Source organism: Pinus tabuliformis, chromosome 8 (assembly GCF_031772625.1).
Source record: "Pinus tabuliformis cultivar Carrire ecotype Pingquan chromosome 8, CPIR1, whole genome shotgun sequence".
In the NCBI taxonomy this organism is placed as follows: domain Eukaryota; kingdom Viridiplantae; phylum Streptophyta; class Pinopsida; order Pinales; family Pinaceae; genus Pinus; species Pinus tabuliformis.
Window position 1 is genome coordinate 750,720,068 of NC_142294.1, and position 20,160 is coordinate 750,740,227.

The 20,160-nt window shown below is 38.2% G+C and overlaps 1 protein-coding gene across 3 annotated transcripts in view; it reads left to right on the forward strand.

Annotated features, from left to right (window-relative positions):
- LOC149237762 (protein NARROW LEAF 1-like) overlaps nucleotides 1-20,160 on the forward strand; it is a 69,232-nt gene that overhangs the window by 3,723 nt on the left and 45,349 nt on the right. For all 3 annotated transcript variants that reach the window (XM_089372786.1, XM_089372787.1, XM_089372788.1), the window contains exon 3: nucleotides 568-711. In XM_089372786.1, the coding sequence (XP_089228912.1) occupies nucleotides 568-711 (144 nt within the window). The remainder of the gene's footprint in view (nucleotides 1-567; nucleotides 712-20,160) is intronic.

Genomic DNA, 20,160 nt, shown 5'->3' on the forward strand with positions numbered 1-20,160 from the left:
TTCCAATTCCAACAAGGATTTATGCGGTTTTAGAAATTTTCATTGAGCTAAAATATGGTGCACAGAAAAGCCTGTTGGCAAGCTTCACAAATGCCGAAAGAACATAAGAAGACTCCGAGGCAAAATGTTTGTACTATTAGAATGCAATGGGACTTGCTTAAGATCTAGATTGAAATTATTGTTCCAGTTTGTGCACTTATCTTTTTTTATATTTGACGTGTTTCTTTTCTTTCTGTCTAGGCTGATACAAAAACAAAAGCAGCAATAAGAATCTCCCAGAAAGGATGCAAATAAATTTGTTATCTTGAAAATGTAGAAAAGTATTTATTTTTTCAGTTGTATAGTGAGGTCATATAGAAACCATGCTTTTGTTCGAGGACTTTGCTGGCCGACCTTACAGTACATTTAAAATTGTGTAAATCGGCTTAAGTGAATCATAATATACAAGGGTATGTATATTGTCACAGAAAGAGAGGGGTTTCAGTGTTATGGTTGTTTGTGGCAATGGCTGAAAATTCTATAGTTTGCTTTAATGTGCTACTAATGCATCAGATATGGTTTACACAGGGGCCTGGTGGTGTTTGGTGTGATGTTGATGTTGTTGAATTCTCATATTATGGTGCACCGGCAGCAACACCAAAGGAACAGTTGTATACGGAGCTTGTAGAAGGTTTGCGGGGAAGTGATCAAACCATTGGGTCTGGTTCACAGGTATTATCTCGTGTGCATTTTGTACTGTAATTAGAATGTGAGAAAGCTAAATAGCTGGATAAGATATTGTAATTTTTTTAATCTGTCAATTTGTACAGGTTGCAGAACTCATGTCGCATATTGAATGCTTATATGCAGTTTATGTGAATATACGAGACTAGTTGTTGAGTGGTAGTTGAAGTTTTTGTTTACATTTTTTATGTAGTTGACATTTTGAAACCAACAAGCTGGCACAACAGCTTTTCTGGAGACTACAATGCCCAATTGCTTACTCAGCATTTGCGAGGGAAAATGGGAGGTGAAAGAGTTAGCAAACAATCACACAAGCACATGGCAATAGATATCAAGTCTAAGATGCTTCCAAGTGCATATGCTATATGATTCATAAGCTGTGGGGTGTGACTTGATGGATCCTTGTAGGTTCTTTGTTGATTAGCATTGACTTAAGTTTCTATTCCAAAGTGTCTTTGAATATATGTTGCCCCCTCTCGATTGCATGCTCACATGTATGATGTGACTAGCTTTTGTGCATCAAATGATTAGGTTTGTTCTTGTGTGTTTCATTAAATATATTTCAATGTTCCATCAAGTTTTGACGATAGAGGGACAAGGTTTGGGGCTGATTGGAAACTTGCCGAAATTCACAAGACAACATAAAAGGTGATCTTATCAATACTAATTATTTAAAAAATTAATGCTTAACAATAATTAAATGTTAGTCAAATTATTGTTCTTAACATATTAAAATTATAATTTTTTTTAATAATTCTTTTTATTTCTCTCTCTCTTTCCCTCCCCCTTCCTTTAAAACAAGAAATTGATTGTTTCTTGACCTGGCCTCACCTCTACTTACAAATCAACATTACAATCAATTTATTTTTTCACTTAGTTGTGACTAAGGTATCTACTCTATGAAAATCACAAGACTTGCACCAGACCTAATTTACTTTCCACGATCATAATTTCTTTATAAACCGTGTTTCACTAAGTGCAATGCTCCTGGGAAGCATTTAGTGCTCGAAATTGCACAATTTAAGATTCCCTACCATTTTTAAGCCTTCTTATGGACTGGGTTAGAGGCTAACCTTGTATGTACTGTGACTTCTAGAGTTCCATGCCAATTCCCAAAAAATTTAACATGTGAAAGCTTGAACTTTCTAATGAATCGAATCACACTATATTTGGATCGTCCTATAAAAAGTCATGGTTGCAGAATATATGGTACTTGTTATAGCACTGACCTATGATCAAACTCTAATATATGGTACTTGTTATAGCACTGAGCTATGATCAAACTCTATTCCAACATCCTTAAATTCCTTTATGGACATAAGATCCGTTGTGAATATTTATAGCCAATAAAATAAGTAAGAAAAAAGATCCAAATTTTACTAGAACTTGTGGAAAATTTCAACATCTAGGGATTTTTGGGAGCTTGATGTCAGTGCACAACATTTTTGTAACCATCTATCCAAATGAATTGAAAGTTTAGCTAAAGGTTCTCTTGATTCTATACCTGAGAGCTAAGCCTTTCACAAGTTGGATTATTGCTTTCAGTAACGAAAATAATAGTTTTGGGAGATACATTTTGATAAGCTATAAAATTATAGATATTGGTCTTAGCTTTTGGGGTTACACCAAAAGTATTTTCACCTTGATAGGAGAGCCCTCCTAGCCCCTTGACGCTTCATGGACATATGGATGGCTTAGTTTGTGTGGATGCTTGACCATGGTTATGTTGAAAATGGTACCAAGGAGGTTTTTCCTAGGCATATCCCCTCTTGGCCTAGGGAGACACATTAATCACCTTTTGTCTAAGTGATATTATGAGTTTATTAATGTCAAGGGGGCTAAAGTCCTTTTGTGTGTGGAGATGTACTAGGTACTTTAAGTTATTAAAGTCACTTGTATTTTAAAAATGACTTTTTGTGTAAAGTACTAAAGTACACTTATTATTAAAGTGCCTTATGTTCTAAAAATCACTTTATGAGAAAAAATGACCATGGTACTAAAACATTAAAAGTACTAGGAGCCTAATTAATAGAAAAGGGGACCACATGAGGAGGGTTCAAATAGGGGAGTAATCTCCATCCTTGATCTAAACGGTTTGAGATTAAATCTCAACCATTAGATCTTAGGGATAGGGTTCCCATCTTACGGGGAAGACGAAAGGGAGGAAAAAGGAGAAAGAGGCTCATTATTCTCACGAGAAGATTGAGAGGAGAAGAGATTTGAGCAAAGGGAGGAGAAATTGCTGAGTTAAGGAAGGATGGTTCAAATCCTTTGAGGGACTACCAGTTCGAACTAGCAGCAGAGATAGCTAGCATAAATTTCCAGAAATTTTGCTCCAACAGTTTGAACGAGTTTGCTGTGGTATTTATCCTGAGTTCCTAGGCAGATTTTTCGCTGTCTATTAGACTTCATTCAACCTGAGTTTTATTACAGAGTTCTGGCCTAAACTTCAGGAGAAAAACTAGGCTGAAAATTTGGGCGGGCAGACCCAAAATCTTCAGACTAACAACGAAATATCAGAGGTATAACAACGCATAAGTAGGACGTGTTGATTAGAGGTTAAGGGTCAGACTTCCAGGAGGACTTCAGCTAATATCAAACCCAAAATTCGAGGCATTGGCTCAGAGGACAAGCACATGAATGGGAGCAAGTATCAATCTGTGTAAAGGACTGTGTGATGTGTCTTTTCTTCTTGGATTCTCACAGTGCCTACAACAAACAAATCAAGGGAGATAACTTAACCTTTGTCAGCTGTAATAAATTCCTTTAAGAATCAAAATAAAAGCCTCCTTTTGGAACTGGTTTTCCCCAGCTGTGGGGTTTTTCCAGGGTCAAGTTGACCAAAATAATTGTGTCAAATTTATGTGTGTGCTTGGTTATTGTTCATTGTATTTTCTGAAAAGTAGAAGCACTCTTTTATGTTTCAAATGAATGCTTAGAAATTTTATATCAGCATGTCAAAACATGTGGGTTGGGCTTGAAAAACACTAGCCAAATTTGAAAACTGGAAAAGGGTGCAGGTCATTAATTCTCTACATGGTATCAGAGCTTGAGAGCAGTCAGATTTGAAAGTTTTGCATCAGCTGATACAAAGACCAACAAGCATTACTTCTGCATATTCAGTGAACAACAGCCATTTAACCTCAATCAGAAACCCAAAGAAGGGTTGGTTAAAGAGGGAGGAGATTGCCTAGTATTAGGTTTTGCTCTATTTTGTTGGTGTGAGGGTCATGGCAACAGGGTTGAGGGTAGAGGGCAGATTGGCAATGGCTGATAATTTTTGCCATTGGAAGGAGAGAATGATGCTTTTACTGGAGGAAGTTGAAGTATGGGACATTGTGGAGGCTCATATACAACCTCCTACTGATGCTACTCAATTAGCAGAATTCAACAAGAAAAATGTGAAGGCTAAAAGGATCCTTGTAGATGCCATGGAGGACCATTTATTCCCTCATGTGTCAGAGATGAGATTTGTCTACTAGATGTGGGAGTCCTTGGTCACATTAGACCAGAGTTCCAATGAGAATAAGAAGATGGTGTTGAGGCAAAGGCTAAGAAACATCAAGATGATCAAGACTGATAGTGTGATGTCATACTTCACTAGGATCTCACAGGTTAAGGATGAGTTGGCAGTTATGCTAGAGGCTATCCCTGAGAAGCAGTTGGTTAGGATTGCATTAGATGGATTCACTGAGAAATGGGATGGATTTGTACAAGGCATTGTGGCCAAAGAGCACTTTCTAGATTGGAGGAGGATGTGGGACGATTTCATCTAGGAGGAGGTCAGGAGGAGTGCTAAGGTAGGCAGCAAGAGTGGTGGGGGAGGTGAGGAAGAGAATGTCGCCCTTGCAGTGAAGGGCAAGAAGAAGGCCAAGAAGGGGTCTTCTAGTGGAGCAAAGAAGAAGGGGAAGCATAAGGCGAAGGAAAAGGACATGAGCAAAGTGAAACGTTTTGCTTGTGGGAAGATGGGTCATTATGTTGTTCATTGTCCCAACAAGAAGAACAAGAAGAAGCAAGGAGTTGCAACTTCAACTTAGGTGGACGATTTCACTTCTAGATTTGACACAAAGTTTGCCTTATTAATAAAGGTGGATGAGTTTGCCTTGGTGGTGAGTTTAGCCACTCATGTTACATCTTCCCATGCATGGTTTGATATGACCGAAGTGAGAGAGCACTTCTTGAGTCTCTTAGGGGATGACATTGACTTGGAGGTTGTCTTTGGAGATAACTCCAAGGTCAGAGTAGCAAGAGTGAGGATAATATCATTTCAGAGGGAGTCATTGCCTCTTTTGAAGGTGACAAATGTTCTTTATCTTTCAGGGCTGAAGAAGAGCTTGATAGTAGTCTTTATCTTGGAGGACAAGGGTTACGAGGTGTTGTTCCAAAAGGGACAAGTATTGATATATCCCAGAGGATCCAATATCAAGTTTGCTTGTGATTGGAGTCTACAGTGGTAGACTTTACATGCCTATGTTTTAGCTTATTAGAGCCTTGGTGGCGCAGACAAGCAACTGTGAGTTGTGTGAGCTATGGCACAGGAGGATGGCCCACTTGCACCATGGAGCTTTTAGGAAGTTGCGAGAGATGGTTACATGTTTGTCTGACTTACACAGAGCATCATGATGCATGCAGGGAGTGTGCTTTGGGAAAGTACACCAAACCAACTTTCTTGAGCAGTGACAATAAAGCTGTAGGTATCCTTGATTTGGCACACTGATGTTTGTGGTCCTATGCCTCTGTATCATTGACTGAAAGTGAGTACTATATGAGCTTGATAGTAGTCTTTATCTTGGAGGACAAGGGTTATGAAGTGTTGTTCCAAAAGGGACAAGTATTGATATATCCCAGAGGATCCAATATCAAGTCTACTTTTGATTGGAGTCTATAGTGGTAGACTTTACATGCCTATGTTTTAGCTTATTAGAGCCTTGGTGGCGCATACAAGCAACAGTGAGCTGTGGCACAGGAGGATGGCACACTTGCACCATGGAGCTTTTAGGAAGTTGCGAGAGATGGTTACATGTTTGTCTGACTTCAACACATAGCATCATGATGCATATAGGGGGTGTGCTTTGGGAAAGTACACCAAAACAACTTTCTTGAGCAGTGACAATAGAGCTGTAGGTATCCTTGATTTGGCACACTGATGTTTGTGGTCCTATGCCTCATGTATCATTGACTGGAAGTGAGTACTATATGACCTTCATTGATGACCACTCCAGGAAGACTTGGATTTTCTTTCTAAAGACCAAGGATGAGGTCTTCAAGAGGTTACAAGAGTTTAAGGCTCTTGTAGAGAACCAAACAGGGAGGAAGATCAAGGTACTGAGATTAGATAATGTGGGTGAGTATACCTCCACAGAGATGAAGGAGTTCTGTAGGAGTGCTTGTATCAAGAGGGAGTTCATAGTGCCTTATAACCCTCAACAGAATGGGGTGGCTGAGAGGAAGAATAGGGTCATATTGGGTGCAACTAGAGCAATTTTGCATGATTAGAGTTTACTTTTCTTCTTGTGGGTTGAGGCATGTAACACTGTAGTATATTTGCAGAACAGGAGGTCACATAGAGTCTTGGGGAGCAAGACCCCTGAGGAGGTGTTTACTGGCAAGAAGCTGAAAGTTGGGCACATCGGGATCTTTGGGTACCTTACATATTGTTATGTCCTTGAGGAGAAGAGGGCAAAGTTGGAACCTATTGTAGAGAAGGGTATTCTTGTGGGTTACAACGAGATCAACAAGGCCTAGTGTATATACATTCCTGCACTTAGGAAAGTTGTCTTGAGGCGAGATGTGATATTTGAGGAGGTAGGGCCCTTGAGGAAGTCTTGGGAGGTTGATCGAGTAGAGTTGCAGGCTCCTTAGCAAGTGATCCTACACTGGGTGTAGGATCACTTGGTGTAGGATCGTCAGGTGTAGGATATTAGAGTCTAGGATCTCCATTGGTCATAGCAAAACCTTCCTTGTAAGGAGGAGAGGCACCAATTGAGGATTTTCCCATACCACTACAGGCGACTACTATAGGGAAGATAAATCCAAGATGACTTCAGGAGACCCTGAAGGAAGCCCATGAGGCAGTGGGGAAACCCAAGTGGTCAATGAGGGAGAGCAGACCACTAGAGAGGTTGGGTGGCTTTGTGGTAGATGTTGTGGAGACAAAGTCGATTAGTTTTGAGGAGGCTGCCAGTTAGCAGATTTGGAAGGATGCCATGGTGGAGGAGTATGCTTCCATCATGAAGAATGATGTTTGGGAGGTAGTGCCGCGACTTGAGGGGAAGTCAGTGGTGACTTCCAGGTGGTTTTACAAGATCAAACATGTTGCGGATGGCAATGTAGAGAAGTTCAAAGCTTGGTTTGTGGCGTGAGGGTTCTGGCAGCGTGGAGAAGTTCAAAGCTTGGTTTGTGGCATGAGGGTTTTGGTAGCGTGGAGAAGTTCAAAGCTTGGTTTGTGGTGAGGGTTCTCACAGATAGAGGGAGTTGACTATGAGGAGACCTTTGTGTCGATTGCTCGTTAGACTTCCATTAGAGCAGTGATATCTATAACAACTGAGATGGGTTGGAGGATTCACCAGATGGATGTGAAGACCACCTTTCTCAATGGTATTATACAGGAGGAGGTGTACATTGAGTAGCCACAAGGCTTTGAGGTGCATGGGAGGGAGTCTCATGTGTGTAGGCTTAAGAAAGCCTTGTCTGAAGCAGGCACCGAGGGCATGGTACAAGAGGATAGATGCCTACTTGCAGCATATGGGTTTCTAGAAGAGTGATGCAGATCCAAACCTCTATTTCATTATGGTTGGTGACGATCCACTCATTCTGGTTTTGTATGTGGATGACTTGTTTATTACAGGAGAGGACAAACTCATCCAACACTGCAAGAGAGATCTTGCTTCAGAGTTTGATATGATCGATATGGGGTTGATGCATTACTTTTTGGGGTTGGAGGTTTGGCAGGAGGATGGGCATATCTTCATTAGATAGGGCAGGTATGCAAGTGATATATTGAGGAGATTCCGTATTGAGGGTTGCAGGCCTATGGCTACTCCTATGATCACCAACCAATTGGAAGCAACTGCATGGTTTAGATTCCGAGTTGGTGAACCCCACCTTGTATCATCAATAGATTGGTTCATTGATGTATTTGGTCAACACTAGGCCAAATATCTATTCCGCAATCAACACTTTGAGTCAGTTTATGATGGAGCCCAAGAGAGTGCATTGGGTGGCTTTGAAACATGCATTGAGGTACCTACAATGCACGGTGGATTATGGTCTGGACTATGTCAGGTGTGATGGAGTCAGATTGATTGGTTGCATACACTCAGATTGGGTTGGTAGTGCTAATGACAGGATTAGTACTTCCGGGTGTTGTTTCTCGTTGGGCTCAATAGTTGTGTCATGGTTTGGTAGGAAATAGAGGCCAATGGCATTGAGCAGCGTAGAGGCAGAGTATATAGTAGTTACTCAAGCAGGTTACGAGGCATTGTGGCTTTGCAAGATGCTATTTGGTTTATTTGGTCAGAGGCTGAGACCAACTACGATATACTGTGATAATCATAGTTGTATCAAACTCTCTCAGAATCCAATATTTAATGACCGATCAAAGCATATTGAGATCAAATACCACTTCATTAGAGAGTAGGTTTAGAGAAGAGCTGTGAAGCTTGAGTATATATCTACTGATGAATAGGTAGTAGACATTCTCACCAAGTCATTGCCAAGGGGCAAGAATGTATTCTTTAGAGACATGATGGGAGTGGTGAGAAACACTTGCCTCGGTAAGAGGGAGTGTTGAAAATGGTACCAAGGAGGTGTTTCCTAGGCATTTCTCCTTTTGCCCTAGGGAGACACATTAATCACCTTTCGTCTAAGTGTTATTATGAGTTTATTAATATCAAGGGGGCTAAAGTACTTTTAATGTGGAGATGTACTAGGTACTTGTGAGAGAGTGCTTCAAATGGAATTCAAACTGCTTCATTTATAGTCCTTTGGTGAGGTCGAATAGCCCTCTTTGAGGCTGACTTGGTGTGGAGACAACATAATTCATATTTGACTCAATACTTAAACTTTTTACATGATTCAAAAGCCCAAGAAGGGTCTCTTTAAAAGTACAATGACTCTGTTAACTCAGAATAAATCCTAGAAGTCCTCAATGGGGAATTTGACCTAAAATATTATGACCCAAGCATGAAACACTTGCTTTAATAAGTCATAATAATAATAATAATAAATCTTTTCTTTATTCTTTTGACAAGTACATTACAAGATGACTCAAATACATATATGAAGACCGAATCTAGTTACATTTTCCAACACTCCCTCTTAACTAGGGAGGTATTCATCATATACAAGTACAAGGAAGATCTCAACTATATGAACCATGGAGAACTTTTAGGCACCGCAATGCCATGGACTAGATTTCGGACGAGGGAAATCTATCCATTGGTCTCTCAACAGTTTAGGCACCACAATGCCATGGACTAGATTCCTGACCAGGGCAATCTATCCAAGTGGGAATAAGATGGACTCAAGCTTTCAACCTCTCTAGGCACCATTAGGTTTACTGGCTAGCCATCAACCCAGGTTCCAGGTGTATATCCAAAACAAAACTCTATGACCAACACCACCTTTCCAATTTTGGGACCTAGACATCAACAAAGTGTCGGCCAAATGTCCTCCCAGGCAATGCTTCACTCACAAAGCCTCAACACTCCTTGATCCAGCAGATCAAGGCACCTTTCCAATTTCGGGACCTAGACATCAACACAAAGTGTCGGCCTAATGTCCTCCCAGGCAATGCTTCACTGACAAAGCCTCAACACTCCTTGATTCAGCAGATCAAGGATAACCAATCTCTCCCAATCAAATTGATTGGTAACCAGCATGCTATCAAAAACTTTGAGAGATTCACTTGTACGAACACAATCCCAATCAATAATATACTTTCACATGTACATAATCAAATACAAACCTTCGGGGTTTTTCAGACAAAAAATGTTGCTTGCCAACACAATAGGACTATCAACGGAATCTTTAACAGAAGATTCTTTAATCATACACTTTCCTTTCCTACTTCACATGCAACAACATATCCTTCAAAATTCATTCTCCAATCAAAACTATGCTATGCCCACCCTCTCAACCAGGGAGCTTCGCTTTATCCAAGCTCCCTCTTAATCTCATGGAGATCTCTCTTATTCAGGCTCTGTCTTAACCTAGGGAGATCAACTTCTTTTCTTCGACACCAGAGAATCTTTTGTGGCTTCCAATAATTTCATCAGAGTTATCATCATCCACATCATGCTTATCACATCAACGAACATCTTCACCATATTGAAGATTGTGTACCTACACAACTTAGATAACAAGTACAACCAAATCTATAGAAGCATGAAGTTAGCCATATTAGAATTATGGAAGCATTTCAACTTTATATATATTAGATACCCAAACTTAATTATAAACAAGAGACATATACTCTTCAACATCTTGCTAGGGACTTTGTCATAAACCCTAGACTACTTCATAACAACTTTCATTACATCTAGGGTTTCAATGTTTCTTCCAAAGGTATGACATACCCTACTACAACATATAGCAAACCCTAGAAACAATTCAAACAAATATAGATCTACAAGGCATCTAACAACTTTCAGAATTCATATGTTAGACTTCCCACTAGGGTTTCATACAAATCCTAGATTTCATACAAGAGAATTAATCAATCAAAACCAATCACAACTTAGTCATCAACATGACCAACTTCCACTAGGGTTAGTTGCAAACCCTAGATTTTTCAATCAAACATCAATCACAACTAAAATTCAGTTTTCAACAATCTTACACAAACCTCAAACTATCACATTGTCATCATACATCAAAGATCTTCACTTCTAATAGGGTTTAACTCTAAAACCCTAGAATTTCTCAAATAGTATCATCCTAGAGAAACAAACTTTGACTAGGGCGTAGTTCCAAACCCTAGGATTTATGATCACCGATAAGCATGTCAACTCTTAGATATAGGATTTCATCATCATGCATAGGCATTTCATATCATGTGTTAGTCAAACCCAACTTTACAAATATCAATAAGAGTTAGACATACAACAAACTTGATTGGACTAGGGTTTGATCAGACAAACACACATTCCAAGGAAATCATTTCTAAGATATTATAAGGGCCTTGCTTACACATTCGACCAAACCCTAATAAGTTAGTGTTTCAATATGAGAACATAACACACCCAAAATTACCACTACTTTAAAGGTTCAGGATTTTAGACTTTATCATTCAATCCTAACAAGTTAGGTTTTCCTGTTCATCCCAAAATCCCAAACTTAACATCACTAATAAAACTTCAAATAACATTTCTCAATAACCTTAAGCAGTTTAGGGTTTCAGACATTTACATTAGCACACCCTTAGGTTAGGGTTTTTAAAGAACCTATCTAGGGTTCTATAAAATTAGTTAGAATATTAGTGGGGTAGATTTATCAAGTGATGAATCACCCAGAATAAGAATCATTATGATTCAATATAGCTAGACATAACAATGTTAGTAATAGATTGTCAAATGAATAAACATTTAATATAAAGGAATCAATGTTTTGTAGTTTAAGGCATACCTTTGTTTCTTGACAAATCTTGTCTTAGGTGGCTCCCTTTCATACTCCTTGAGGATACAACAGATGTTTTCCTAATCAAGACAATAGAGGGAGAATGGTGATTAGTATTTAATATAATCAAAACTTAAATAAGTACATGAAACCAAAAACTGAAAGGAAATGAGATACTTATCTTTGGGAGATGTTGGGGGCTCCCTCCAAAGCTTGAGGGATACCTATAAACTTATAAAAACAAAAGAAAAATGTCTTTTCCAAAAACATGTTAAAAACCTATAAATTCTAAAACATCAAAAATATAAAATAAGATATCTAAGGCTACAAGCAAAGGACTTAGTAGTGTAAGTCATTTATGTTAGATACTTCGGGTTTGGCTTTCTTTGGATTTTCTTCTTCAACAATGTTAGCATGATTTGTGTCTCTCTTCTTATTCTTTGGATTGTCGGGATAGTATACCTATAAACTTATAAAAACAAAAGAAAAATATCTTTTCCAAAAACATGTTAAAAACCTATAAACTCTAAAACATCAAAAATATAAAATAATATATCTAAGGGTACAAGCAAAGGACTTAGTAGTGTAAGTTCTTTATGTCAGATACTTTGGGTTTGGCTTTCTTTGGATCTTCTTCTTCAACAATGTTAGCATGATCTCTATCTCTCTTCTTATTCTTTGGATTGTCGGGATAGTCGCTCCTGTAGTGACCCTTATTATGACATTGATAGCATTCTACCTTGGACATGTCTACTTTCTTCCTTGGTCCTTTTGATTTCTTTCCTTTTTGTTGAGCAGTGTAGGCATTTGAAACTCCTCTAGGATTGGAAACTAGTGAGATCCTTAATTCTTCTTGACTGCAGGTAGTCCACAGTTCTTCAAAAGTGGGAGCTTCCTTCCAACTGTTAAGTCCTGCAACAAATGCACCCCAAGTAGGTGGCAATCCTAATAGAGCAGTGATCATGAGTTCTTGATCCAGAACAATTTCATTAATGGCTGAAAGATCATCTCTGATTCTTGCTATCTTCACAAAGAAGGAGGCCATTGTGTCTTCTTTAGTCATCTTTGTGGTCCTTAGTTCATTCTTCAAGCTTGCTACTTGACCAATGTTCTTAATAGTCAATAACTTTGACAAGGGTTCATACATTTCCTAAGCATGATTGATATTGGCTATAAATGGGATAAGGTTGTTCTTCATTCCTTCTACCATTAGAGTCATGGCCACCAATTGTAATTACTTTGTCAGCATCGCTGGAGTCATCTGTAGTTTTCTTTGCTTTTCCTTTGAACAAGTCTAGTACCTTATTCTTTTGAAGGATGAGGTCAATCCTCTTTTTCAAGACCTATAGTTTGAGGCTCCTTCAAGTTTGTTCTCTCCCTTGATTGTGTTAGACATTGTCTTTGAAGATAGTAGACTTCTTCACTCGAATAATCATTTTGAATGATTCCTTGATCAAGTGCTTGAGACTACCTTTTTCTTCTTTCTTCACCAAAGCTCTGATACCATGTTAGAAAATAAAAAAGGCAGAAATATTTTCTTATACTTGATAATTACTTGTGATGTTCTTGACTTCTTATTAGTTTTCTTTATATCTTCTTTCTTTTAGTTCATCAAGCAATTACCAAAGCAAAAGCACATAAAACAATGGACACCAAATATAGGCTCACAGCCAGGGCAAAATCCCTCTCTAGGGGAAAACCCAATCAATAATTCTTCCTTCAATAGTTTTCTGAAGATATTCCAAGACTCTAGACCTTGACACAAACTTTCCTCGACACCAAGTCAACCTTCCTCTTCACTTGCAGATGATCATACTTGTCCTCGCAGCAACAACAACAGTAGTAGCACTTCCTTCAACCCAACAACTTCGACCTTGCTTTGGAGACTTCGTTCTTCACTGAAAGACTTCGATCTTCACATAGGAAGTTCAATTTTGGCCCAATACAACTAACTTCCTGAGGCAGCAACACCTAGCATCAACAACTTTGACCTATACTTTGATTTGGTAGCAACAACATACGACAACTGACTACGACATCAACAAGAGAACTTCGATCTTCAAAACTAGGGCACGAGAGAGAGAGAGATAGATGCACCAAAATTTCGATCTTCTTCTTTCCCTTCTCCTAGACCAAACTCGCCTTGTTTTTCTTCCTTCTATTTCGTACTTTTTCGAGCTTCAAGGTGAGAGAGTGCTTCAATTGGAATTCACACTGCTTCATTTGTAGTCCTTTGGTGAGGTCGAATAGCCCTCTTTGAGGCTGACTTGGTGTGGAGACAACATAATTCATATTTGACTCAATACTTAACTTTTTTACATGATTCAAAAGCGCAAGAAGGGTCTCTTTAAAAGTATAATGACTCTATTAACTCATAATAAATCCTAGAAATCTTCAATGGGGACTTTGACCTAAAACATGATGACCCAACCATGAAACCCATGCTTTAATAAGTCATAATAATAAAATAAGAAGTCTTTTCGCTATTATTTTGACAAGTACATTACAATATCCCCATACGCCAAGTCACAAGCTCATTTTGCACCTTGGCTTCAGCTGTGATTATCTTTGCATGGCGCATGATCAAAGAGATAACAAAGTCAAGCTTGCGCCATTCTGGCAAGAGCCAAACCAAGATCCTCCTCGCCATCCCTCAGATTGTGCTCCATAGCCTCTAAATTGTTCCGAAGATGATGACAAATTCGATAAATAACTGCTCTAATTTCTCGCTCATCATTGCTGGTCTCTCCTCGGCAACCTATAAAAACTAACTCACCTTCCCCACTTGCCTTGGTTCCGCTCCAAGCCGCATTAAAGATTACTTGTGGCGCCATAGCTTGAGATGCATAAGCCATTATGAAATGTGAAGCAGTCCAAGCAAATTCGGAGAGGGATGCACCGCCAGACTGAAATCCAACCTCGTAGATTGATAGATCACACATTTGAACTGAACTACATTTAAAATTATCCTCGCTCCATTTGTCCAATGTCCTTCCCAAGGTGACGCTGCCTTCCCAAATGTCCTTCATGATGCGATTCTCCAAGTTTACCAAGAGCCTCCACATGCTTTCATTTATGAAGTCTTGATTATCCATCAAAGAGTTTAATGCCTTAGTCCATAACCATATTCTATGTTTAATACGCCTCAACATAAGAGATTTAATGATGGGACTCAAAATCATTAAGTGATTGGTTTGATAGTTTTATTTCGTTCATCAAATAATATTTCTCTGTGATTTAACTGAACGCCTTGGTTGGCCAAGGAATCAACTACTCCATTAAGAGTTCTTCTAATGTGGTAGAAATCAATTGAGTCAAATTTGTCCACCAACAACTTAATTTGGTGTAATATAGGAGGAAGGGTCGGATCACTATTTCTTCAACAATTTATAACTTGTTGAATTACTATTTTGGAGTCTCCAAAAATTGACAATTGTCGAAGCCCTTTAGAGAAGGCCATTCCCAAATCTTGCCACAACACAAGATGCTTCGCCTGATTTTTTTTTGCGATTCCTAAACACCAGGCTAATTGAGTCTCTTTTTCTTCATCGAGGTGAAAGATAACCCTCTAGCTCCTTCCTCCCCAGAGTTTGCTATGGTATTTATCCTGAGTTTCTAGGCTGATTTTCATTGTATATCAGAGTTCATTCAGACTGAGTTTTATTATAGAGTTTAGGCCAAGTTCTGGCCTAAATTTCAAGGGAAAAACTAGGTCGAAAATTTGGGTGAGCAATCCCAAAATCTTTAGACTAATAATGAATTATCAGAGGTATATCAATGCTGAAGTAGGAGGTGTTGATTAGGGGTTAAGGTTCATACTTCTAGGAGGACTTCAACTAATATTAGGCCCAAAATTTGAGGCATTGGCTCAAAGGACAAACACATGAATGGGAGCAAGTATCAGTTTATGTAAAGGATTGTGTGATGACTCTATTCTTCTTGGATTCTCACATTGCCTACAACAAACAAATCAAGGGAGATAAGTTAACCTTTCTCAGTTGTAATAAATTCCTTTAAGAAGCAAAATAAAAGCCTCCTTTCAGAACTAGTTCTCCCCAACTGTGGGGTTTTTCCAAGGTCAAGTTGACCAAAATAATTGTGTCAAACTTATGTGTGTGCTTGGTTATTGTTCATTGTATTAGCTGAAAATTAGAAGTGCTCTTTTATGTTTCAAATGAATGCTTAGAAATTTTATATCAACATGTTAAAACATGTGGGTTGGGCTTGAAAAACATTAGCAAAATTTGAAAACTGGCAAAAGGGTGCAGGTGATTAATTTTCTACAGGTTAGACCATTGGCATGGCACTCTTACCTAGTAGGTGGTTACCTTGATTGTTGTGAGGACTATGCCAGTGGGTGCACGCAATTGGGTTCTTGGTTGGTTGATTAGGTTAGGTACCCGCCTTAGAGGAGGAGCATTCGACACTCAGGGGAGCGCACTTAGCCCTTGGAGCTTGGGACCATGTGATACACAACTTGGATGTTGAACACTTGACTTGGGGTTGCTTGGGTTGAGGAGCATACTTTATGGAGCTTGGTGATGGACATAGAAACATATTCTTAGGAGGAGCATTGGAGTTTTACATGGGCAAATGTGAGAGCAACATTGGGCACATGAGTGTAGGTTTCACACAATTGTAGGAGGAGCATTTGTAATGAAGACACTTGGATAATGGACCACTGTGGAAGAGGGAGTGTTATTAGAAATTTGTCTCCTAGTCCTAAGTTCTAGGCCAACTCATGTTTACCTTGGGATATATTCTTTATCACAAGTGTCATATACTTAGTTATGCGATCATTATTTGGTTGTTATGTATATTGTGCTATTGATTTTATTCTCTCATATGACTAGCAATTAATGATGATTTGGCTTTGTGCGTTTTTTCCATTTCTTGATTTTTTTTGTTCTTTATTATGTCTTTCAATTGGTATCAAAGCACATGTTCTTATGAGCCTAATTTGATGGGGAGGACACATGAATACGCTAAAGGAGCTTTCAAATGGAGATTGAGATTTGTTGGATGGCTCTAAACACATACGAGGTCTTAATGTGCATCATAGTTCATTTATGCACTTATGTAAGTTGTAGGTTTTGTAAATTTTGAAGAAAAAATAGATGATCTTTTGATATGTTGTTGTTGGATATGTGTACATTGATTTCTCTATTCAACAATATATAACATATACCAAAAGAAAGGAAATTTGTTGTGAACATCTCTCATTGGATAGTCCTATGTGTTAGCTTTGTCCAACATTTTAAAGAATAAAAACAGAGCTTATATGCTCGAGATATCATGATTTTCCTCACATCCATTTTTATCCATTACCAATTATCCTTTTTTTTCCAATTTATTTCATTATCCATTTCATTTCGTCCAATTTCCTTGTCCATTTTATGGATTTTTGACTATAGTATTTTCATGCGTAATTACTCTACCTTGAAATTACTTACCTTACGTCCTTTTTACTTAGTCATTTACTTGATATGTTTACTTCACCATTTTTGGGATTACTCCTTCTACACCTCTTTCTTTACTTGGCTGTTTTATTTATTGCGGATGCATGAGATCTCTCTTCATTTCACCCCATTGTCTTCCACAATTTTGCATTACTCAAATTGCACCCACAATTTTGCATTACTTAAATTGCACTTGCAATTCCGCATCACTCAAATTGCCGCTGCATTTCCAAAATCCTTAAATTTCACTCTATGGCACCCAAATTGCACCATCATGACTTACCATACTTAACAACTTGTATGGATTTTTACCTCTGCAATACCATTTTATAGTTAGTATTTTTCATGGATTTTTACCATTTTCCATAGTCGTTTTTCATGAATGTAGGAGCCCACATTATAATCTTCCATATTACTTTACCTCCACCCCCGCAACCCACAAACTTGCATTATCCTTAACACTTGGAATATTTTCATTATTTTAACTTGTGCATTTATACATAGTCATTTTATTGACTTTCACCTCTTTGCATTATTTCCACACTAACAATATTTTCAATGCATTCCTCATTTTTAAATCTATGCATTGTTATATCCTAAGCTTTCCCGCTTCTCTTTGGCACACTTCACGTGCCACCTCCTAATGACACATGGCAATGTAGGGGACCTATACTTGGGTGACACTTGGAAGGTATGGGTTGGACATGGATAACTAGGTAGTGACTTAACATGATGGTTGGGTGATGAGGCGGTGACCAAAGCTACACTATGCGCAAGCTACGCAAGGTTCCATAGCTCTTTATATATCATACACAATACATGGGAGACCATTTCTTTATAAACACGTTGAGTAGCTTCCCACAATGCATGTTGGATAAATAGGGTGGATTTGCAAATTAAAGGCCAAGATTCACATGGAGAATAGATTAATGGTTGTTGAGTCCTTATCTTCTGAATGCCATATCTTAAGTTCTTGATGTTCAAATTGAGCAAAAGAGAGCTCGTTGGAAAGCTAAAGACATGAAGAACAACCATGGAAATGATTTTTGAAATGATAGCTATCATGCCTTGGATATTGAAATACAACAATGCTTATTTTTGGCTTGGTAGTGTTTTATTTCTAAAAAATGATTTATGAAAAGGAATTTCTAAATGTCTAAATTGGGCCCTATTTGTAGGGACGATCATCAAAGTTCATATTTATCAAAGGGATTTTAATTCGTAGCACAAAGGGGGAAAACTTTAATCGTAAAGCAGTTTCAAGAGGATGAAGTGAAGATTATAAAAATAGTTGTGAAGCACATTCGAGTGTTTAGAAAAAAACAAAGAGTTTGCTAGAGGCAAGTTTTGCCTTCCAAAAATTTGTGAATTAGCCTTCTTGACTTCCTCCCTCATCTTTTCTTCTATCTACTTCTTTCCCAGAAGTTTTCCATGTGTGCTTTACAATACGAGGATTTAGGATTGATCAACATTTTGTATTCTTCGAAGCATTTTCCATGATATTCTAGGTCTAGAGAAGCAAAATCCTTGTTTTTTGAAAGCAAATGTAGTATTATTTTAGTTTATCTAATTCTCTTTGAGATCTTGTTGAGGCTATTTCATCTTTCTTGTTTTAGACATTGTCAAACTTGTTACATGTGGGATATTAGTATTAATTTTTTACATAAAGAACTATTCATGTGTCATCTTGCTTCTATGAATTTGTGTGGTTAATGTATCAATGGATTCTTGGGCATAATGCTTTACAAACTCTTTTGATATATATATATATTTGGTTTTTTTTAGAGGAATGATTATGTATTGCATTATAAAAGCTTGGTTTGACGACCAGAGCCTTGTACATCATAATCTAGACATTCTGCTGCTACTGTCCAAAAACTCCATATAAAACTATCACAATTCATCCCTGAACTACAAATTACTAGTTTGAATTGATTTTCTCCATACATTCTCCAAAACACACCAACAAAAACTGCATATTTGCATAACGTAAAAAAAACTAGAAATTGGATGAGACACTACTTAGCAATAGCGACCTGGACTTCGTTTTCTTCCGTTTCGAGCTGAGAGGGGGTGGCTTCCTGGTCGTCGACAAGATCAAGGCTACTCTCCTCCTGCTGTTTAGAATTCCCGAGTTGCTCCATGTTGTCCTCGATTGCTCTATCATGAGCCATAACGATATTCACTACCTCAACTTGTACCAAATTTTCCACTCGAAATTCCAATGTTTCATTCGCCAACTGAAGAGGGTCCATTTTGATTTCCAAAAGTCCCAATCTTTGGGTTAGCAGTTCATTCAAGGCCCGAGATTTGGCCAAAATCATCTTTGCATGCCTAGATATCAAAGAAATGACGAACTCCAGAGCACTTGCCATTTTGACAAGTGTAAGGCCGAACTCTTCCTCTGCATCCTTGAAATTACACTCCATAATTTTGAAATTGCACCAAACTTGTTGATAGACTTTGACAAATTAAGGCTCTAATTGCAAATTCTTTGTTTCCATGCTCTCCCCAATGATTTATAAGTACTGTCGATGAAATGATCTCACTAGATTCGCCATTAATGCCGACTTTGTTCACAGAAACCAAATGTGTAAAGGCCATAATGGAAAAATTGCAATCAAAGGCGAATTTCAATGTGAGCATGGAATGCACACATGCAAACTGAATTTCAAATGCAAGGCTGAGAACCTTGTGTTGAGGAATGTAACTAGTATCGGTCTTCATAATTGTATTTGAGTCATGATGTAATGTATATGTCAAAAGAAAGAAAAAATAAAATTGTAAAAGAAAATTTATTTATATGCATGGGTTTCATGCTTTATTATTTTATTTCTAGGTCGAAGCCTCCATTGAAGGCTTCCAGGCTTGAGTCATGAGTCTATGCCCTTGCTTTATGGTTTAGACCCTTATTGGGCATTTTATAACAAAGATATGAAATTATTTTGATGTAATTGGGTCATCTACTTCTCCACCATTAAGTCGACTTGCCCACTGTTCAAGTCGACCTCAAAAGGAGCTTCAAACAACTATAAATAGCCATGCATTCGACGTATTTGAAGTGGCATCATCAAGGAATTTGATCTAAAGTTTGAAGAGTAGAAAAGAAGAGTGAAGAAGCTTTTACAAGGAGGGAAAATTAGAGCGAAGGAAGGAGTGACACTAGACAAGGAAAGGAAGTTGAAATTCAAAATTTTTCTTTCACACTTGTGGGTTAGGGTTATCACAAGACTGATCTGTGGTAGGCCTAAGTTCAGAAATTGCAGAGAGGGCCAAGACCCTATCTGACTTAGTATTTGGAAGGATGATCTATGTTGACTCTTGAAGTTTGACCTTTCTACATGGGAGGTTGACTTGGTGG